Source organism: Rasamsonia byssochlamydoides, assembly GCF_041956645.1.
Source record: "Rasamsonia byssochlamydoides strain NRRL 3658 unplaced genomic scaffold VTN77scaffold_18, whole genome shotgun sequence".
Classification (NCBI taxonomy): domain Eukaryota; kingdom Fungi; phylum Ascomycota; class Eurotiomycetes; order Eurotiales; family Trichocomaceae; genus Rasamsonia; species Rasamsonia byssochlamydoides.
The window spans coordinates 146,647-168,250 of record NW_027192401.1 but is presented as its reverse complement, the minus strand read 5'-3'; the positions used below and the strand labels follow the sequence as shown (position 1 = coordinate 168,250).

Sequence of the window (21,604 nt, the reverse complement as noted above, 5' to 3'; positions counted from 1 at the left end):
ACATCAGCAACAGCAACCCGAAAGACAGATTGAATTAGGATTAGGTGGAGATGGATTATCAGCCCGAAACGTGGAGAGGTATCTAGATAATAGAATAGGAAAGAAAAGTACATGTTATTGTTATTTTGTGGGGTGATCATTGATTATTGATGATAAAGTAACTAGGTAATAATAGGGGAGGAAAAAACAAAGCCCGTGAGGATGAGATGAAGATAAGGATAAGCGCCGCCCGAGATTCGGTTCAAACTCCCAATGTTTTTGGTTTTGTCCTTTCGTCCTTTTTTTTTGTTCGTTTCAGAACTTGTCCTGTAGCATGCCACTTCTCTATCATCGTCGTCATCGTCATCGTCATCACATCACATCACATCGCATCGCATCACATTAGGCATCCGTCCTTGATGCTCGAGTGCATCTCACTCATGCCGACTCTTATCCGGCGCCATCCGCCGTTGCTTTCTTTCCGCTGGGGACCTTTACTGCCAGTGCCAGGAGAGGCGATTCTTCCGCCACTCATCATGGGGAGACTGTCACGACTGTTTTGACTCTGATGTCCGGTTGACTGGCCCGTCCGTTCGAGCTTGAAGACTTCGACCATCCACTCATACCACACCTTGCGGTTGTCTGTCTGGCGGTACATGGTGACGACTATTTCACTGTTGTCGGGGACATAGAGGGGGGTCTATAAGATGGTTATCAGTATTTCTTCCTTAAAATTGGTCGGGGCGGCATGAGAGTAAGGACGAGATTGCTCACCTTCAGCGGGAAATAGATCGGGAACCAGCTGATCATCCCTGCGCTTTTGGCATCCATTGTCACCGGATTCGTAGACAGTTCCACATCGCCGTAGAGGACTGTCTCAAAGTAGCCAGCTAACCCGTGGCAGACACCACGATTTTGACACGGGAACGTCAGCCGGGCCTGGCGAACATTGTGTTCATTATTGATGGTCGACGCTAGTCCTGACTGGGCGGGAATGTTGGCATGCGGGTGGGAGAAAGACCACGCAGTCTGTACAATCGGGGTCGGTGGCTCGAAGATCGGCGGTGGCGTCGAAGTTGAAGATCGTGCGCCCCCGCCGTTGCTTCCCACACTACTACTCAATTGAGGAGGAGGACTTCCGACAGACGCTGGCTGCTGGCTCGTGGAGAGATAGTCGATTGCATGCAACATCACCACGTACGGCGTCTCGGGAGCAGCAGGGTTCGAGACCTTCTGCGCTGAAATGTCGGCATGCAGCTTGGGTGCAGAAATGGGCGTGAGATGCGCCGAGTAAGAAGCTGGAATGGAGATGCCATGAACCGGATTAAGGAGATGGGTAACACCATCTAGACACTCTGGAGACAGCTCATTGTCACCAAACGAACCCAGCAATTCAGATACAAGGATGTCGATTGGAATGTGTTTGATCTCGGAAGGACTGGTCTGCGAGCTGTCAAGACCCTGAGTTTCTCCAACAGGTCGCGTCGGTCCCTTCCAACTGCGCATATCTGACTTGACCAGGTTTACACTCCCGCCCCAGACAGTTTCGTTACGACGTTGGAGAAGCACAAACGCGTTGGGGTTTTTCTCAACAGCCCACATCTCAATATCGACTCCAGTTTCTACACTCGCTCGAATGGCTCGAGTCACCAGAGGACCTCTTCCTGCGCCAACAACAGCGACCACGACTCGACCATCGGGACTGGAAGTCGGCTTCTTCTGTTCGGCCCAGTCTTTCAGGGCTTTTGCAATTGCTCGCTCGTACCATTCGTATTTGATTGGGTCTTTCTCAAACACTTCATAGGTGATGCTCTCCAAATTCACAGTCAGCGGCTGCAGCGGTGCTTGTAGGTAATCCTGATAGCCGGTACCAAAGCGCTCAATGGGAGTTCGCGGAGGCTGTCTCTGCTGGAGATTTCTCATGTAAGACAGGTGGGGAGTCGGGTCATGGTGTTTCTTTCCTTGGGAGGCAGCCTGAGACAGTATCTGAAAATTCGAGTCACCCGCCGCCGCAGAACTGTCGGTCGTCGTCTCATTGTTGCCCTCTAGGCCCGGAATCGGGCCAACATTACACAGCAGAATCCACGGTGGTGTACGCAGACGCATGAATCTCGAGATCAGGGCTTGATGGGCCTTGGACAACACAGGATACCCCTTCTGGTTCTTGATGAACGAGCTAGCATCAATAGTGAGCAGATGGACAGGCTCAGAGAACCATCGTGATTGAACCTGTATGGGTGGAAGATGTTTCGGGATCGACAGCGCTGAAACAAGACGCATTAGCAGAGCCAGAAAAGAATGGTGTAGCCAAAAATAAAAGCTGGTTCTCACCTATGAAAAGCCTCGAGTGGTATTTACAAACTGTTCTGATGACTTCCCAAGCATCCCACGTCCCAAACAGATCAATCTTCGAGGAGTGATCATCGCCATCCACGCGGTACTCTTCCCTAGCAAATGGCGCAAGGTCACCCATTTCGTCCGTCTCCAGCTCTGGATTATCGACCATTCTCATCCAGATGTGAATCTGCATATATGGCGCAAGGTTGAGTGCCTCCTGGATGGCCCTAGCGTAATACACCAGGCCCTCAGAATGTAAAGAGCCATGATGGAGTTTCGGTCCCGGAATGACGAGATAGCTAATGCCACAGAACGCGGCATATGCGACCTCGAGCATCAAAACCTGACGGGAAATGTCGGCAATTAAAGGATCGGGAGAGCACAAGTCTATCCAGGAACTGGTAACTCCAACTACTTGGCTAATTGCCTCATGGGGCGTTAACGGCGTATCCGCCGGTGACAGCGGAGGAACCGTCAGAACCTTGGTGTTTTGAGACGTTCCCAGAGTCCCGCTTGCATCGTAAGACGGTGGTTCCAAGTTGGACAGATGAGACGAGAGCAAGGTCAGCACTCGGGAGTGGAAATGAGGCGTCGTTATTGGAGTTGTAAGCATGTCATACTGCGACTTGTCAGTGAGTGGTTACTAAAGATATAAGAATGACCAGACGCACATTGCTTGCATGGGCAGTCTGCACCACCTCTGGGGTGACAGGCATCAAACGATTGCTCTCATGTTGGCCAATACAAAACGTGTAGACCAGGTCCTCGGTCTCTGGTACGGTATCCATGTTTGCGGCAAGCTGTTCGAGAATCAAAACACGGGTTCACAATCGGTAAATTGATGACAGTGATGGGGCTAATTGATGCAAAAATTCATCATGTCACTAAGGAGCGTGGTCTGAAGCAGGAGGTGAACAGAATGCGCTACTCAATGCCGATATATATAGCCTGCTTGCAAACGTCAAAGAGAAGACGCGGCAGTTCCAAAAATTATTTATTCACGCTACCACATGATCAGTCCAACATGGCAAGTTGACAACAATCAAGGTGAGGATGAAAAAGCAACAAGGTCCATCATGTGCAGTTCATCATAGCAGCATCAAGGGATGAGGGGGCTAACCCTTGTTTGAGGGCCAAAATAAAATATCGCGACATATTCCTCTCGTAAATGAAGCCCTTGTGGGCGATCACCCACATTCCATAACAGGCAGGCGGTGGCCCAGATAAGCAGGTGTGGCGACGCTCGGCTAGCTTGCCTATCCAACCTTTTCTCCGTTTATCTTTTTCTGCCTCCGACGTGCCATCGCTGCGGCGCCATGCCTGTCCCCGCGACATCCTTCTGAGCCAGTGAATTCTCCTCCCTCGAGACCATGGTGGATCGACGTCCAGACGCTGACGACGGGTCGCGTGCAAAACGCCAGAAGATGGACAAGGCCGAGACCGATCCCCGGGCGAATCCTTACCTTGCCCATCTGTATCCCGAGCAGAATGGCGTCCCGGACAAGGGCCCTTTGGCCAAGTTCACCAGGCACCAGACAACGGCGGCCATGGCCAGAAAGGCTGAGGAGGGGGATATCAATCCATTCACCGGCAAGCCGTTCTCGAGCAACTACTATTCTATTCTGAAGACTCGTCGCGACCTTCCGGTTCACGCTCAAAGGTAACTTAAGAACTGCAGCCGTGGTTTCTCTTTTGTGAGAGTTGTGGTGCTGACCATTTCATTCAGAGATGAGTTCCTGCAGCTTTACCAGAAGTCTCAGATTCTCGTCTTTGTCGGTGAGACCGGTTCGGGAAAGACCACCCAGATTCCGCAGTTCGTCCTGTATGACGACCTCCCCCAGACCCAGCGCAAACTCGTTGCGTGTACTCAACCGCGACGAGTCGCTGCCATGTCGGTTGCGCAACGTGTAGCGGCGGAGATGGACGTGAATCTAGGGGAAGAAGTGGGTTACAGCATCCGTTTCGAGGATATGACCAGCTCGAAGACCATTCTCAAGTACATGACGGATGGAATGCTGCTGCGAGAAGCGATGAATGACCACGACCTTAAACGATACAGCACTATCATCCTTGATGAAGCGCACGAAAGAACGATGGCTACGGATGTTCTGATGGGTCTTCTCAAGGAAATTGTCAAGCGCCGACCGGATCTGAAGATCATCATCATGTCCGCCACGCTGGATGCCCAGAAGTTCCAGCGTTACTTCAACGACGCCCCGTTGCTGGCGGTTCCCGGAAGAACGCATCCTGTCGAGATCTTCTACACGCCTGAGCCGGAGCAGGACTACGTGGAGGCCGCGATTCGGACCGTGCTGCAAATCCATGCGACGGAACCGGAAGGAGACATTCTGCTGTTCTTGACCGGTGAAGAGGAAATCGAAGATGCCGCGCGGAAGATATCTCTCGAGGCGGATGAGATGGTGAGAGAGGCAGATGCTGGACCATTGAAGGTCTACCCACTGTACGGCAGTCTCCCCCCACACATGCAACAGCGCATCTTTGAGCCACCACCACCACCGCGCAAACCAGGAGGTCGACCCGGCAGGAAATGCATTGTTTCCACCAACATTGCTGAGACTTCGCTCACCATCGACGGTATCGTCTATGTTGTGGACCCTGGATTCTCCAAACAGAAGGTCTACAATCCTCGCATTCGAGTCGAATCTCTGCTGGTCTCTCCGATCTCAAAGGCATCGGCCCAACAAAGGGCGGGTCGTGCTGGTCGTACCCGCCCTGGGAAATGCTTCCGTCTCTACACTGAAGCCGCGTTCAAAAAGGAACTCATTGACCAGACTTATCCCGAAATTCTTCGATCCAATCTGTCGTCGACGGTATTGGAGCTGAAGAAACTGGGTGTTGATGACTTGGTCCACTTCGATTTAATGGATCCTCCCGCGCCGGAGACGCTCATGAGAGCTCTAGAGGAGCTCAATTATCTGGCTTGTCTAGATGATGATGGCAATCTAACTGCTCTGGGCCGTCTGGCCTCCGAATTTCCTCTTGACCCTGCCTTGGCGGTGATGCTGATCAGCTCGCCTGAATTTTATTGCTCGAACGAGATCCTGTCGATAACAGCCCTGCTGTCTGTCCCGCAGATTTTCGTTCGCCCTCATTCTCAGCGGAAACGAGCGGATGAGATGAAGAATCTCTTTGCTCACCCGGATGGGGACCATTTGACACTCTTGAACGTGTATCATGCATTCAAGAGCCCAGAAGCGCAGGCTAACCCGAAACAATGGTGTCACGATCATTTCCTCTCTCTCCGCTCTCTTCAGGCTGCAGATAATGTACGTCAGCAGCTGCTACGGATCATGGAACGGGAGGAAATTGAGCTCGTTTCGACGCCTTTTGAGGATAAGAAGTATTACGAAAACATCCGGAAGGCACTGGTGGCCGGTTTCTTCATGCAAGTTGCAAAGAAAGACAGTCAAGGCAAGAGCATGTACACAACCGTCAAGGACAACCAGCATGTTCTTCTGCATCCCAGTACCGTACTGGGGTATGATGCGGAGTGGGTGCTCTACAACGAATTCGTCCTCACCACGAAGAATTATATCCGGACTGTCACGTCTGTCAAACCAGAATGGCTCTTGGTAAGTCCATCCTAGTCTATAAATTACAGTCTTTCTTTTTTCAATTTCTAACCGCTATCACTGCAGGAAATCTCCCCGAGCTACTACGACATCTCGACCTTCCCCAAAGGCGAAATCCGCTCCGCACTGCTCCGCGCAGCTGAAAGACTCGCTCGCAAGGAGAAGATGCGCGCTGATCCAGGCAAGAGACGATAGACTTGCCCTCTCTCATCGGAATGATTGGCGATTTGCTTGGTTGTATTCATTTCGCATATTATTTTCGTCTTGTCCATTGGCATCATAGATAGAAAGTTAGAAAGAGCGAGAGAGGCAGAGTCTCATCTTTCATTCAGATTCAGATCGTCAGGTCGTCATTACCTAACCTACTCCATTTCGATGGCAGTTGTCGATATTGATTTGCAAAAGCTTTCTCTCTGGTTTTTGTCGTGATGGGCCTGGGCCGTGCCATGTGGGTTGTCATTTTGTTTCTTTTCTTTTCTTTTTCTGGAGATGGAGATATGGAGATCGATCTCCCGGGAATGGGATCATTCAATTCAATTCGATTCTATTCGATTCAGCTCGGAACGGAAGGGAATTTGAGGAGGAAAAAAGATTTCATTTTCCATCCTAGAATATGCATCTGTTTATGTATACACTAGAGAGGCCAGGTAATGGTCGGTCAGGTACATGAATGCATACATACAATGCAATTTTTACATCCTGGACAGCGTATTATTATCGCGTAATNACTACTACTACTACTACTACTACTACTACTACTACTACTACTACTACTACTACTACTACTGATTCTACCTTCGTTCGTTTCTCTTCGATGCGATTTCCTCTTGTTGTACTGTATGTAATGTACATAGATTGTTTGAAACTTTGACAGACGTAATTATATCGTGCACAAATTCATTCATTCCCTTCTGGCTTCGCTGCGTCTAGCTACCTAGGTGTCTCGAATACAGACAAAGAATATCCAGAGATGGGATGGGAGGAGAGAATTCATACTCTACACACACATACATGGCAAAATAGATGGTGACGTCCAACAAAAATCTATGGTATAACTAACCGTTGAGTATATATACACATACCTGCAGAAAAGAAGGGGAAAAAAGGGCAGGGGAAACAAGTCATTCATCAATGTGAGGATGAGGGGGATGGCGAGAGTGGAAGAAGCTCGTTTAGGCTCAATGGTTAACCGTCATGCAGAATACCTAGTATAGTAATACAATCCTCCTGCCCGGACAGTAGTCAAGTCAGGTCACTAGACGGAATCGGCTCCGCTGCCAGCCATCTGACTAGGAGGGATGACCTCGGCAGGGTGATCGTCCTTCTTCTTCAGGGCCTCGACTCGCAGACGCTTGCTACGGCGTCGATATGCAGCCAGGAATCGGGCTCTCGCGCTGCCGTTCACGGTCACTTCTGGCGTGGGAAGCTTCGACGCGGCGCCTTTGGTGTTGCCCCGCGCTGGGTAGCCAGTGCTCGACTTGTTCTTCCTGCCCTCAACTATTCTCCTCAGTCGGGCCACCTCCTCCTGCAGAACTTGTATCTCCTCATTCGAGTCACCGGCGGCCACACTCGTGGAAGACCTCGGGAGACCCGAAGAATCATTCTCATCTAGCGACCGTACATCGCCTGAAGCAGGGTTGACGTCCGTCGAATCTGTCACATGGTTGGAGTGATTGATCTCCGCCTTTCGTTGGCTATCAAGGAACGTTGTGGACAACACATTTTTCGAATAATTCCTTACAAAAGCCTGACGTAGTTGCACAAAACTGTCACCTTCAGGAGAGGTCAGCTTCGTGATTTTCTCTGTAACCAGAGCAGTGAATTCATGGCATTTTTGCAAGATGGTCTTGTTGTTATCACTGGTAAAACCCGCAGCTTCCGCAGCTCTCCGCCACCGCTGAAAGGTTGGATCAAACTCCGACGAAATATCCCTTTGTTTGAAAGCCACCTTCCAGTCAAATCCACTGTGGACAGCAGCGTCAATCAATGTAGCTGCAACGTCTTCTTGACCGCATGAGTCGCAGAAATGCACCATGTGCACGATAAGTCTTTCAATACGCTTTTCTGGATGGGATATCGACGACGTCATGAAAGCTAGGGCCCTCAACAGAGTATAAAGTCCGTTATCCCAGTCTTTTCGGACGGTGTAGAATCTCAAAAAGGCACAGAGGGTGCTGAAGTTATCCAAGAATCCAGTCGCCCGCCAGGCTTGGAGCCAGGCCTCAGCTCTGTCAGCTTGGTCAAAGCGGAGAGCAGCAGCGATCAAGGTGCCATAAATCACAGGGTTGCAGCTGGCTTGTGGAGGGACGGTGATCTCCACGCCGTTGATGACTTTTTTCTCATATAACGTCATCGACCGTAAGTTGACGGGGTATCCTTCTCCTCGAAGCATCTGGAGGAATTGGTCGAAATCTTTGAGATTCTTCGACTTGCGAAAATACGTCAATGTAGAAACGATCAGGGGCGTGGTCAACTCGAATAGGTTTGGTATTACAGCTCGCAGGACCAAGTCGACCAGGTCGTTCTGACGAGTTTTGGTGAACGCCATGATCATTAATTGGAACGCTCTCGGGCGATCCGGATCCTCGCCAGAGATAAGGTTGTTCGATATCCTCAATAGAAGCTCAGGGAGGGACATTTGCTTGTTGAGATATAGATTGATATCATTCTGGAGCTCAGCATCGAGTTTGTCACGCTGAGCACGCAGTTCTTGATACTGTCGGATGTGAATATCTTGTGCCAAATCATCAAAAGGCTCATCCTCCGAATACTTCAGAGCACGGATTCTCCGACGAATCGAGTTGAGTTCGTTGAGGAGCTCTGACGCACTGAATTGAGGCAGCGAGAAGTCCGCCGCGTAATCCATCGGTAGCCCCGAATAGTTATGAGCAATGACTGGACGGAGCATGAATCGGATAGCGAGCTGCTTCAGTGCCAGTTTTTGTATAGCTTTGATTCGAAGGATATCCCCTGTCGCCCACGGGAAACTACGGTCGGATCTCGAGCCCTCTTCATCTGTGTTTTCAGCATAGTCGAACAATGGGTCTTCTAAGTCAGAGCTTGAAGAGTTGGGATCATCTGGGACCTGATCGTGATATCCGGCCGCATCCAATGGCGCTGACTCTCGCACTCCATATCTCTCGGCTTGAGAAATCTCTAGACGTGGTGTGGTGGTGCTAAAACGTCGCGTCTGCAATGGTCGATAGGCATTTTGCTGCCGGGCCCTTCGTGAAGCAAGAGCCTCCAGTATTCGATTTTCTTCGTCCACCAACTGGTTCACTTCCTCCTTGACGGCCGCAATCTTCTGCTCCCACTCGTGCCGTCGTTTATCCTTGGCCTTTGCGTCTGCCAAAGCGGCTCCAGCGAAGATGCTGGAGTACAGGGCCGTCACCGCATTTCCAAGACGGAGTCGCCGACGGGCCGCGGCCGTCGTGGTTCGTGAGGTGACCCCGCTGGCGGCGGTGCTCAGGCAAGAGACGCAGCGGCAGGTGGACGACGACTGAGCCGCGCGAGACCAGAGACCCTGCATTATCTCACCATTGCTGCGCAGAAATTGGGCATTGACAGAGTACGTGTACCCAATACCCAATTGGAGGGTCCGAATTTGGGCACAGAAGGTCGCAAGGCGAGGACTGAGGGTGGGAAAGGCGATGCAATGGACGGAGGACGTTATTTTTTAGTGGTTCTCCGGAAATGTTGGATGATTAACCCGCACGCTGCATACAATGCAAACAAGCTCCTTTTCCGGACATCTATCGGGGGACATCTGATAACCATTGCTGCGTACTACAGCCGTTCTGGACTTCGATTTTATTGATCTTTTTATATATAAAAAAAGAATTTACAATCATCAGTATCATCGAAGTCCTCAATTTCAAAATGTCGCTGAGAGTCTCTGGCATCATTACAGCTTTGCTGGCTCTAATCAGCATCGCAAATGGCCACGGTTCACATCAGAATACGCAAAACGTGGTAGGCGGGGTGAGGGATTGGGCGACGGAACACATGCGAGGTAAATATTTTTATTTTATAGTTTTGCGTTTGCTGTTTCTTAAATCTGGGCTGGTATGTCATGTTCAGCTGCTAAGTATAAATCTAGAGGAGCACCATATCGATTCCTTCGACGCGGGATCATTCTTCACACTTCACGACTTTGATTCCTCAGGAACATGGACGCCCGACGAAATCCGCAAAACCTACGGACTAGAAGACCCATCGAACGCTCATGTGACCGAACAGCAGAAGCAGGAGGTGGTGCGGCAAGTGTTGGCGATCTTTGACCCGTCGAACACGGGCAGCGTCTCTCGCAACGACTGGATGCGGCTGGTTGCGGCAGGCAAGCGACTGCCGGACTTTGGCTACGGACCGGGTCACCATGGCGATATGGAATACGAGTACGAGATCCATCACTTCGAGAAGTACCACGGCGAGGATGCCAAGGAGGAAGACCTCACTCACCCCGAAGACATCGAGCACTTCCGGAAGCACGATGAGGCGGAGAAGGCGGAGGAGAGACTGGAGCAGCTCGAGAGGATGCAGATCGTCGAGGCAAATATTCCCCAGAAGTTTCTCAGGCGTTCATGATCTTGTCTTTCAACTTCTTGTGCTGTACATAAGGACCAAGGTAGAGCCTTGAGGTGTTTATGCATGACGGTTCTTGCCTGATCATTGGATGTTGATAAATGAATAGCAGTCTATCACACTAATTCTAATTTCTCAAGATACACCTTGTTCTTCTGTGATATACCGATTCACTTTTCAGTTGCTCAAGAGAACTACTCACCGATTATCAACATTATCCATGGTTGCTTTGATATAGACAGACAAGAAGGAAATGTGTGAGTATTTCATCGTCATATACAATTGCCTGCGTGCCTAACCTTGACTGAAGGCCATCAGATATGACAGGAGGAGGACCCCCGACCCACAAGTGCCACATGTGTAACTGTCAGGTGTAACCAGCAACCAGAACCTGGGCGTGTGGCCTAGTCATGTCAAGCTAGGTCGAGACGCGTACGGTGTACGTGTCTCCCTACTAGGCTGCAGGCTTCAGGTTCGATCCCCCCTCTCGTCAGAATGAATATCCTCGACGATCGAAGGGGGATGATTGGGTTAGTAAAACTCCTGCCCGCCAAAAGCATAGGCGGGTGTTTTCGTAACACCCTCAACTGAGAAACTCGCGAAGACTCAGTGGGGGTGTGAGCTTTTTTATAGCTCAGTATTTTTTTTTGTATCGTTCAAGGTAGTTGTTGTAATTGTTTTATCTTTTCATGATGGAGTCGTCACCGCGCTTCCCTCTGAATCAAAGGAGATCTCGATATCATAGACACAATGCATGACTCCTGGCGCATAAGTCTTGACTTGTTCGACGTGGTGACATGCAATCGAATTCGCAGGTGACTTGGTCTTCTCGCTCAATCTCCTGAACTCGTTCAGGATGTGTTCTCTCTTCTCGTCTATTTGTCGAATGTCCACGTTCTCATGCACATGAACCCAGCCACCGTACCTCCGATCCAGCAACCTGTAGGCGTTTTCCCAGGCAGGCTGCGATGTGGGCAGGAGACCCAGGTTCACATGCCTGATACTGTTCCAGGACTTCTTTTCTTCCAGCATCGCCCTGATCCTGTCTAAAATCTGTGCTGCAAACTTGTTGTCTCCGTGGAAGATAACGACCCGATCGGTATCCCTGAGCCCGTCGACAAGAGTCTGATGCCCTTCCTGTAACGTACCGTCGTCATTGACAGAGACAACCTTGCAATCCCAACCGTTCTCCACACAACCGCGTCGCAACCCCTCTACAGACCATCCATTGATCTCGAAGCCCCAGACTCGCTTCACCCCTCGTTTCAGGTAAGAGAATACAAAGTACCCGATTCCGGCGTACATATCGACAACACTGATTTCCTGGATCTGTTCACCTTTCAGTGATGCATCGTCCAACCCATCAAATCGAGTGCCCTGACCCAGGATGCGGGCCTTTTCCGTGATATTTCCCCGAGAAAACATCGTATAGAGAGGCGCCCAGGTCTGCACGATGCCACCGTTCTGCGTCGTGCGCACCCAGAATGCTTTGTCGAAATCTTCCTTGGCAGGCTGCGCCTTCTCATTCTCACCTGAGATGGCCGTGTCTGGTGGTCGTGGAGACAGGCCGAAATCGCCGTACAAGGGAAGCAAGCCTGTTGGGCTTCGCATTCGGTTCTCACGGCCCCGTTCATCTGTCAGTTCGATGGGCGCATTGATTGCGATATGGGTCACACCCATGCTGCGGAAAGCAGTCATTATCGATTCGTAGAGTTTTTGCCGCTGGTGATCGTCCAGGTAGTCGTAGAGTGAGCCCCATGCTGGTGGCGACGTGAATGCATTTACGGGAAGAAGAAGCAGAGGCTGGTAAATGGTATAACGCTTTGGAAGAGATGCTTCCAGCTTCTCAGGGGACAGACCATGAGACGAGAGAACGCTTGGGGACAGGTTGTTCTGGATGAAGTCGCTAATTCCCGTTTGAAGCGGGTTCAGGCTCTTTTTTGGTGGGCGCTTAGATCTTTTCCCGGACTGGACAGAGTGATGTCCTTGCTGTTGGTCGACTGCAGCATCTGCAGCAGCAGCATCTTTATCGTTTTGAAGGCTGTCCACGAAGTCCATTGATGCCATAAACTGAGTTGATGCCCTACATCAGGAGTGATCTCCGTAGAGGGTCTTGCAAGCGGGCCGGGATTGCCGCCGTCCAATTGACAGCAAAGACGGAGATACCGTGAAAGACAAGGAGGCAATATTGCTGAGAGAAGCTGTCACAACTCCATGGCAGAAAAATGACGACAAGAGTATTAAGCTCGTGTTCGACAATATATGGAGGTTATAGAATTGAAGAGTGATGGATGATCTATCCGGGCCCGAAAACTTTGAATCTTGCTTGCAGCGGGATTCAAACTCGTAGTATATTGATATAGAAACTGAAAACCGCAGTTGAAAGGAGTGTTATTTGATATTTGACCTCAATAACGGATTCTGCTCGTATGGTTTTCGTTTGAATCCATAGAGAGGAACATGTACCGTGTACGTCTTGCATATGATAGGAGGCTATGGAGTGCGTTTCGAGAATTTTATTGGTGTGTCGTTATCTAATCTAATCCATCTTCCAGAGTACTTGGCTAAAGAACTAGAGACGAGTAACATGCCATTTTTTTTTCCCCTTTGGCACCCATATGCCTTATTATACAGTACAAAATTCCTGCATGGGCACTATTAAGTGCCCACAGGAATTTACTGCCTGGAGTCCCTCCGAAGTGTTTAGCAAGAAGGTATCTACTCCGTATATATGTACGGTATCTCAGAGATAGAAGAGATATGCAATGATCCCGTCTTCATCAGACAACTGCAGTTCGATCATGTCGTTCCAACGTAGTCTCTTTACTTAGTATACACAATTAATATTATTATAGTCACATCAGAGTACGAATGTATCCAGACCCCCTCCTGGATAGCGTTTCATTCTCTGCGGAAGGTTCTCTTTCTCACTCCCGGTCTTTTCGTTTTCGATATCCACCTTCGAGCGTGTTCCACGCCCACTGGTAGCTCCCCAGGAAAATGGCACCGCCCAGAGCGACCGCGGTGACTCGCGGGCCAATTCCTCTCCAGAAAGCTTCCATTCCTTCCTCCCTCATGATCCGGCGCACCACGTCCTTGACCCGGACCCCATCGCTATCGCTTTCTCGTCGCGCGAGCATCACTCTCGTCTTGATGACATCCAGTGGTGTCGTGAGTCCGGCGGCAATACCGCCAGCAAGACTTCCAAAAAACGCACTGGGCGCGGCCGGAATCTGACCGGAAGTGGTCACCTTCGAGTCCCATCGGGCGTACTGATTTTTCATCGCTTCCCACAGCGTGAACTGCACGACCGTAAAGGGGATTTCCCGGGCGATGGTGATCCCCGTCCCCCGATAGAGTTCGCGGATGACTTGGACGTACCCTCGCACGCTCAAACCATTCGATTTATCGCCCTGATGGCGCAGAGAGAGTATATCCTTCAATGCGTGCAGTGATGAACCGCCAAAGAGACCAGCCTGGGCGCGCTGCTTAATCACTTCCGTCGGCACTCGCACCGCACATGCAGCGATCTCCCCAAGTGACGACGCCAGCGAATGGGTGAGGAACCCTTCCAACTTGGTTGGTTCCTTTCCTGACGGCGGGAGAATGGAGAGCTTCACACCGTCATAGACGATGAAGAAGAATGCCGCGGAGGGAGCGGAGCCGAGTACTACTGAGGGTACACCGGCGTAAATCCCGCGGATGGTCTGACGTAGGGCGGCCGGGGAGGTCTTCCAGAAGGGTTTGCTCGAGGATGCGGAAGAGGTGCCAAGGACATTTTGTTGGCCTTTCTGGAGGCGGGTCTTGATTGTATCGAGAGGATATAGGGACAGGTCGACCGTGAAGCCTGCAACTGCACCGGACTAGGAAAAGAAAAAAGCACGTGAGCTGGTGTTCGAATGGTGTTTGTTTGCACATTCTAGAATTAAGTACATACGAGAAGCGACCTGGCCCATGGAGAGGAGACCAATGACTCCGGCGCAGGCTGATCGGCCGCCATTCGATCGGTTTCGCGGGCAAAAAAAAAGATATAGGAATTGGTTGGTGACTCTATCGAAGCGTCATGTCCGTTGGATCCCCGAGGAAATTCTTTCTCCCAATTTTATGGCATAAAACAAGAGACTTTCCTCAACCACGAATTTGTGGAAAAGGAATATAAAAAGAATGACCTGTGGTTGGCAATGGCACGTCTTTTGTTGTCGCTCAGGAAAAGTTTGCGGTCATCCTCGTGCCTTACTATCTCTCCGGGAGCGCGAATCTCTGAGATCACCGCCGCGGCTAAACTCCGAGATCTCCGGTATCGCAGCTCCAGCCGGACTGTATTTATATACGACTGCACCTCATAATACTTGAAACCAATCTTACTAAAAATAAATATTTCACACTCGCAATTTGATTATGTATCTCTATCTGTCATTATCAACAGGTAATATTCACATCTCGATCTGCTCAGCAAGCCATCATGCGAAACCAAGAATAGGATCCATCCCACTCTCTCAGGGATTACAATCAAAAGTTTGGTGAATGCAGACTGAGTAAAGGGGGGTAATTAAAGCAATATTTGCAGTGCAGAAAAAAGAGCATTACAAACAGAAAATGAAAAAAAAAAGGTCCGTGGACAGCATCCATAATAAGCAAGATCTCGTAGAATCGAGCCGGCCTCCAGGCGACGGCAGTAACCCTGGCACTCGAGAACTCATGACTAGCATGAGCTGGTTTCAGGAACTGCGACAGAGCGAGTGGCACTTCGATATGTGGATGCCAGGATGGAGAATAACGATCGACCCTGAAGAAAGACTTGCTCTGCAAATTCCACGCATTATCTGTTCACGAAACGTAAACCAGACCGTTTTCTGGAGGTCTGGGGTGAGAAAAAGAAGGGGCCGGAGGAATGAAAGATAAGAATAAACGCCCCAAGAAGAACCAAACGCGGAAAAAAGAAGACACCCGAGTTCAAGTCGACAGAAGCAGTCTAGGAGAAAGACCCATCTATAAAATAGCGTAATCGAATCGACAGCACCCCGTTAAACCAGGTCAGACCACTCGATTTCCTGACTTTTGCTGAACGCAAGCCCCGAACGCCAAACAATTAGAAACACCCCTTCATGAGAACAATGATGGCCAAACGAATATTTCGAAGCACGGGTTTGGAAGGATTAAGTCCAGTCGAATATATGAGCGGATAAGAGAGAAGTATGACCAGGATGGGACGTAATGAAGTATGTGCGCACCGAAAAAGGTCGACAGTTCCCGAGAGAAAACTAGAAGACTCTACTCAGATCGAAGGCGGCGATTTCTTTGTACAATGGCACACCGCAAGCGGGATTGTATAGTAGTAGAATGATAATATTTCATTTTGCCTTACTGGCAACTGGGACGCTCGCAGAAGGGGGCTCCAAGATGTGAGTATGATTGGTCGCCTTGACGATGGCGCCCGACTCCTCCTGCCGGCATGCTTGAATACTTCGGATCCAATCATCCAAGACGACCTCGTCAAGAGTCGCACGTTCCTTGGGATTCACTTTGAGCATGCGGCCGATGATATACCGGCTTTCCCGCGGTAGGATGCGTAGCAATCGCCAAGGTCCTTTGATCACTTCTTGACGCTGTCCTGTCGTAGACCCCGGTGGTAGTGGTGGCGCTTCTTTGCTGGTCGTCTCCGGTTTTGACGGGCGCGGTTGAGCCGGCTGAGACGGCTGCGAAGGTTGCTGGGGTTGAGGTTGAGGCTGTTGAGGTTGAGGTTGTTGGGGTTGCGAGGGCTCGGGCTGGGGGTGTGGTGGTGGCTCGTCCCTCGTCACCGGCTCGGACCGGGGCAGTCGATTGCTCTGACCGTCATGATGGCGATGATGATGCGATCCATTCTGTTGTTCCGCACTCTCGGCTGCGTCGCTCGGACCCGCAACGGCCTTTGCTTCTCTCGCCATGGACGGGAGGTCGGCTGTAGACTTTGGTCGCTGATCGGTACGACGTCTGGGTTCCGAATCGGGCACGGGAGTACCCGGGGTGGGTGGTGAGACAAACAGCTTGTAGGAATTGTCCGTTATTCTGGGCTGCTTCCAGGGGAACCGGCGGAGCGTCATGCAACAGAAAATGATCGCCAGCGACCAGATATCGGTGGGACGAGGATCGTATTTCTTCTCATCGTATACCTCCGGAGCGAGATAAGGATCCGAGCCCACGATACCTACGGCCACCGTCAGTCAGTTGAAAGCAATTCCGGTCTACGGGGATGCAGCTGTCTTACCGGAAGCCAAAACGATATCATTCTCGAAAGGGTACCGGAAAACTACCGCACTTCCGAAATCGATGAGCTTCATGATCCCGTGCTCGTTGACCACAACATTGTCCAATTTCAGGTCTCGATGCGCTAAACCCATCCCATGGAGATAGGCGACTCCGCTGACAATCTGCTTAAAGGCACACGCGATTTCCTCCTTGGTCATCTTGCCCGTCATGACGATCGCAAACAGATCATACGGTGCGTATTCCATGACCTCGTACCAGTGACCACCTTCTTGGATGATATCTAGCGTCTCGATGATGTTCCCGTGATGTAGGGTGGAACCGATACAGAACTCCGCGGTCACTTTCTTGGAATATTCCTTTTCCGTTTCCCACGAATGACGGTCGCGGAATTGTTTCACTGCAAAAGTGACGCCATCACTGCTGCGTTTCAGCAACCGTACCGAGCCGCCTGCACCAGATCCTAGAACCTTGCCCAGCTTTCCATACTTGGATTGTAGACCGTGGTCATCCGCAAAGGGAACGTTGGACGGAGCCATTTGATACGGAACGGTCTTACCCGATGACTTGCTCGATTTTTTGGAGGCAGTCGAAGGCGATTCCCCCCGTTTGTGCTTATGGTGACCCATCCGGAAGAATCGCTTGAGCTCCGCCATCGACCCATGGGCCTTGCCCTCCAGACCGCTGTCATGATCCTTATTCCGATGAGAGTGATGATCCTTCACTTTGCCGAAGAAGGAGGACCGTTTTTCGCTGGGCGACTTTAAGTCACCGCTAGTCGAACGCGGCCCTGCCGTACTGAGCGACGCGGACGAGTGGTGCCCTCGTCGTTTCGAGTCAACTGCGCCAAAGATAAATCTCTGGTCCAACTGCGATAGATTTTTCGGTGGAGGGGGACGCTTATTCCGAGCATAGGGATCGTTGGGTTCGCCGACGGGGGTCATTGCGCCAGGGGCTACGGCGGGCGGAGAGACTTCGTGTTTAGGGGTCAACGGAGGACTGTCATCCTGTGAGCTTCCATCGGCTGCAGGACCCAGAAAGAACTGGGGTTTATGCTTCTCGTGATCTCGCGCGGGCGCTGAACTTTCGGACTGTCCGCTTCGTTTCGCAGCTAACTCAGATGAATTAGGTCCTGGGGCGGCTGCGCTTGCCGGCGGAGGAGGAGGAGGAGGTTGTTTTCCGGAATTTGAAACTGGGCCCGAGGTTTGAGGAGTCATGGCAGCTTGATCGGCTGGGGGTCTATCGAATGCATGGGTAGGAGCAGCTGCATTGTCAGCGGGCTTGCTGTCACGCGAATGCGTGGCAGCTGGGGTAAGCGGAGGTGACTGCATGATGGATACTGGCGGGGAGATATGGGGTGAGGTGCTGGCAGAGATAGTGTTCTCGTGGGAGGCGCTGGGACTGGCCTCTTTGGAGGTGGCCTGCATGCACGTATGTCAGCGAATATTCAAACCGCAGTGATCATGGAAGCCCATGATCTTGTGAGACCCTGGCCGGAAAGATTCCGATCTATACGTACCCTGGAGGAAGGCAGAGAGACGGGTTCAAATGCAAAATGACGTAACCGCGATTCCTGGAGCTGAGACTTTTGCAGGTTGATGGCCAGCGACCGCAGCTCGTCCTTCGCAGTCGGTTCCAAATCGTTGCCGATGGGTTTGGCCTCCTGTGAATCCTCTTCCTGCTCCGAAGTCGGGGAGAATTGCGACTGCAGATTCGGGTCCGGTTCGATTTCCTCGTTCACTGAGGCAAAGCGGACAGCGTGCGGCTGCCCCGCGGCCGGCTTGGGGTCTTCGTTGGCCGAGTCATGGACAGCGGAGGTTTGCGCCGGGGTGTCCTGCTGCGTTGGTTGAGATTCTAATCGTTCCGACGAAACGGAGACCCGGTCAGTGGGTTTTATTCAGTGTATGAATCAGGGGGCCAGTAGAGGTCTTACCTGGTGCTGCGGCCATGTTCTCTGGGCGGGGAACGGAAACGGCAGCCTCAGAAGTCATAAGCTATCCGTTCAAGATGTCACAAAAAATTTGCGGGAGCTGCAGCCACAATGACGACGGACAGGCATTCCCCGCGTTCCTGGTTGTCGGATGCCACCACGCCCAGTAAGGTGGTTGATCAGACAGAACAAGGCGTGAGGAGAAGATGACTGAGTAACTGGTGGATGCCCTTCAGCGTCTTCGTCGGAGGAGCGGGGTCCAAGCCTGCTTGATTGGAGAAGGACGTCTGAATCGGAGGAAAAAAACTCGGAGGACTAGTAGTGGCCACAATCCCGCACTGCTACCGACGGAGAACGAGTAGCAGCGGCGGCAGCAGCAGCCATGGAAGAACAAGTCGCTGAGCACAGTTCGAGAAGATGAAGTGCTGCGGGCAGGATAGATGACAGAGGCAAGAGAGCCGCGAGGAGAGGCGAGCAGTAGTAGGAGCCGTCGTTAGATAGTCTCGTAATAGTCCGCTAGAGGGAGTCCGCCCACCCGCCGGGCTTGGGCTTGGGCTAGGGCCTTGGGCCTGGTACTCCGTAGTGGTGGGGATGATTTGCCCTGGCTATGGCCCATTCGTTTGGTTGCGAGAACCATCAACGCATCAGGCCAAGTCCCGGCAGGCCGAGGCCGGCTGGAAGTTAGGTTAATACAGTAATTCTTCCTCTTACTTCGAATGGTGAAACTGCCCTGCAGCTCAGCCTGCAACCTCAATACGGCCAAGTCTTCACGCCGGTGCCCGTGCCCGCATTGTCAATCGTTCATTTGGCCACTGCACCGTCGTTCATCACTACTTCATCCAAAACCGCCCGGAAGCGCGGCATTAGTGGCCCGGTCCCCCGGCCACCAACCACTCTCTAGGTAATGACTATCAACGACTGAGGTCCTCCGTCCTCGGGCCAGTTTGCATCGCTACTTGTCTCTCGGTATCGAACGGGGTCTCCGAGCAACGTCGATTTCCCACAACCGAGAGTGATGACTTTTCTCTGCGCTATTACTCATATTACTCACTCTCGGGATCTCACGGCAGCCACTCTGCACGTGCCGTGCCGGAAATCGCAGCGATTTATTGCTCGAATAACCTTTTTCTCCGTATGCGAAGCGAGAGGCCAGCCGGATTTCCTGGTTCGACCACTCCGCTCGCCGCTCTCCCACACGTCGGTGAGTTTGCTCTCGCTGGTTGAGGCATCGTCGTCATCGATCTGGTGGTGTCATGTGAGCATACATATCATATATTGCAGGCTTGCAAGCCGTCTTTCCCGACTCTGCGATGAACTCCCCGCAGCGGTGCAGACTTCCCTGCCACCTGCATGGGTCGTGAACGGCTGCATCGGTTCCGGCGGCTCGGTCGGCTCGCGCCCGATAGCAGGAGAGACATTGCACATGTCAGACGGTTCGCTATCAGTAATTATGCTACAGCCTAAATGGAGATACACAGCGTAGTGGACTGTGGACAAGTTAACCCCGCCGGCCAGCTCCAAAGGTTGGTTATCTACCAGCTATGCCAGTCAGTGCAGACTGTTAGACAGGAACCAGTGACGGTTGTACTCCGTAGAATTAGGTAGTTTGTCTCCACGTGAAACGAGCCTTTCACCAGATCTAGAGACTATAAGTGTTTATCTCAGTGTGGCTCCAAGATCTGCCCCCGTCGTTAGAAATTCGTTGTCATTGACTCGATAGAGCTAGACTGGAGTAAACGAATGCGGGGCTCCTATACAGCTGGTAAAAGAACTTCAGTTCTTCTCGAAACAAACTAGGAGTCCAGAACTAGACTGGAGTGTTATGCCGCGGTGTTCTTATAGAGTTGATTTTTGCACTGTTTGTCACTTCATTATTTATACTGTGTGTGACGCATGATCCAGCTGCCTCAGCTACCTAGAACCGGAAGGCCTCAATAGCATTGCATAGAACTCATACGACCGAGGAGTGGCAGCTGGGATGGTCCTATTAGCTGGAAGAGAGATATAGAGTCGTTGCAGGAACCTTGCTACCCAAGGACAGCAGGAATCATCCATTTCATGGAGGATATTCGTGCAGATGCAGGTTTTTCACAATGAAGACAAAACAATCAAAGTAGTGTATACAGCCCGCTCACCCGCATGCTGCTATATAGTACAGTGCAATCAGAATCCCGACACCATCCCAAACGCCGACGCAATGGATCGAAGATAGATAGTAACACGATGGAAATCTCTTTCAGGGAACGACCTGGATACCGATTGACTTCGCCTGCGCAATAACACTCTTGCACAACCCTTTCAGGCTTAATCCCGATAGTCTCAGTTCGGACTGCTTGATCTTGGCAATCTCATACACGTGTTTCAGAGAGACCGTGCCGATGACTTCGTGGCCAGGATTCTGAGCACCGCGGAGCCGGCCTTTGCGCTCCTCCACCCCCGCAGCCCTGAGCAGGAGCCATGACGTAGTCGGAGTGCGTAGTTCAAAGACGAAGGAGCGATCTGGACGGACCGTGACGCGCGCAGGAATTGGGGTGCCCGGTTGGATGTGCGCAGTTCTGGCATTGAACTCCTGTAGTTTCCCGTGGCCGGTTAGCCGACGTCAATGCCAATTGGAAACAGACAGCCATGGGGAGTGTATATCAACTTGCCTTGCAAAAGTCCATGCTTTTTACACCTTTACTTCCCAGGGCTGGACCAACCGGAGGGCTGGGACTGGCCTGTCCAGCTCCCACGATGAGTTTGACGATCTGGTCCTTGGCCAATGCTTTGCGAGCCATGGCTGGTTGGATCAAACGCGGCCGTTGTCGACTCCTCTATTCCAGAAAATTTAAGGTACCGTGACGAGCAAGCAATGGCTCAAAAGGACGGGGGTGTGAACGTGTCTAATGGCGGCTCTGATATTGATTGATTGTCCGCCTGATTGGGGAAGTTTTCTTTTGCG

The 21,604-nt window shown here is 51.4% G+C and overlaps 9 protein-coding genes across 9 annotated transcripts; 2 read left to right on the top strand and 7 right to left on the bottom strand.

Annotated features, from left to right (window-relative positions):
• Positions 1-376: 376 nt before the first annotated feature.
• On the bottom strand, positions 377-3,104 carry VTN77DRAFT_2345 (uncharacterized protein; the record flags this gene model as incomplete). Its single annotated transcript, XM_069418174.1, has 4 exons — positions 377-679; positions 754-2,243; positions 2,311-2,935; positions 2,988-3,104. 4 exons carry the CDS (start codon positions 3,102-3,104, stop codon positions 377-379), a joined length of 2,535 nt encoding a protein of 844 aa, XP_069279243.1.
• Positions 3,105-3,686: 582 nt separating this feature from the next.
• VTN77DRAFT_2344 (uncharacterized protein) lies at positions 3,687-6,104 on the top strand (the record flags this gene model as incomplete). Its single annotated transcript, XM_069418173.1, has 3 exons — positions 3,687-3,976; positions 4,043-5,909; positions 5,976-6,104. 3 exons carry the CDS (start codon positions 3,687-3,689, stop codon positions 6,102-6,104), a joined length of 2,286 nt encoding a protein of 761 aa, XP_069279242.1.
• Positions 6,105-7,164: 1,060 nt separating this feature from the next.
• Positions 7,165-9,438, bottom strand: VTN77DRAFT_2343 (uncharacterized protein; the record flags this gene model as incomplete). Its single annotated transcript, XM_069418172.1, has 1 exon — positions 7,165-9,438. The coding sequence occupies one exon, from the start codon at positions 9,436-9,438 to the stop codon at positions 7,165-7,167; it is 2,274 nt and encodes a 757-aa protein (XP_069279241.1).
• Positions 9,439-9,788: 350 nt separating this feature from the next.
• Positions 9,789-10,493, top strand: VTN77DRAFT_2342 (uncharacterized protein; the record flags this gene model as incomplete). Its single annotated transcript, XM_069418171.1, has 2 exons — positions 9,789-9,921; positions 10,009-10,493. 2 exons carry the CDS (start codon positions 9,789-9,791, stop codon positions 10,491-10,493), a joined length of 618 nt encoding a protein of 205 aa, XP_069279240.1.
• Positions 10,494-11,177: 684 nt separating this feature from the next.
• On the bottom strand, positions 11,178-12,548 carry VTN77DRAFT_2341 (uncharacterized protein; the record flags this gene model as incomplete). The annotated part of the gene is made up of 1 exon (XM_069418170.1): positions 11,178-12,548. One exon carries the CDS (start codon positions 12,546-12,548, stop codon positions 11,178-11,180), a length of 1,371 nt encoding a protein of 456 aa, XP_069279239.1.
• Positions 12,549-13,417: 869 nt separating this feature from the next.
• VTN77DRAFT_2340 (uncharacterized protein) lies at positions 13,418-14,490 on the bottom strand (the record flags this gene model as incomplete). The annotated part of the gene is made up of 2 exons (XM_069418169.1): positions 13,418-14,353; positions 14,428-14,490. 2 exons carry the CDS (start codon positions 14,488-14,490, stop codon positions 13,418-13,420), a joined length of 999 nt encoding a protein of 332 aa, XP_069279238.1.
• A 1,351-nt stretch (positions 14,491-15,841) lies between these two features.
• On the bottom strand, positions 15,842-18,724 carry VTN77DRAFT_2339 (uncharacterized protein; the record flags this gene model as incomplete). Its single annotated transcript, XM_069418167.1, has 4 exons — positions 15,842-16,674; positions 16,735-18,154; positions 18,253-18,587; positions 18,667-18,724. The coding sequence occupies 4 exons, from the start codon at positions 18,722-18,724 to the stop codon at positions 15,842-15,844; spliced, it is 2,646 nt and encodes an 881-aa protein (XP_069279237.1).
• Positions 18,725-19,156: 432 nt separating this feature from the next.
• Positions 19,157-20,088, bottom strand: VTN77DRAFT_2338 (uncharacterized protein; the record flags this gene model as incomplete). The annotated part of the gene is made up of 3 exons (XM_069418166.1): positions 19,157-19,337; positions 19,715-19,905; positions 19,999-20,088. The coding sequence occupies 3 exons, from the start codon at positions 20,086-20,088 to the stop codon at positions 19,157-19,159; spliced, it is 462 nt and encodes a 153-aa protein (XP_069279236.1).
• An 811-nt stretch (positions 20,089-20,899) lies between these two features.
• Positions 20,900-21,440, bottom strand: VTN77DRAFT_2337 (mitochondrial 54S ribosomal protein uL11m; the record flags this gene model as incomplete). Its single annotated transcript, XM_069418165.1, has 2 exons — positions 20,900-21,232; positions 21,312-21,440. 2 exons carry the CDS (start codon positions 21,438-21,440, stop codon positions 20,900-20,902), a joined length of 462 nt encoding a protein of 153 aa, XP_069279235.1.
• Positions 21,441-21,604: the final 164 nt, after the last annotated feature.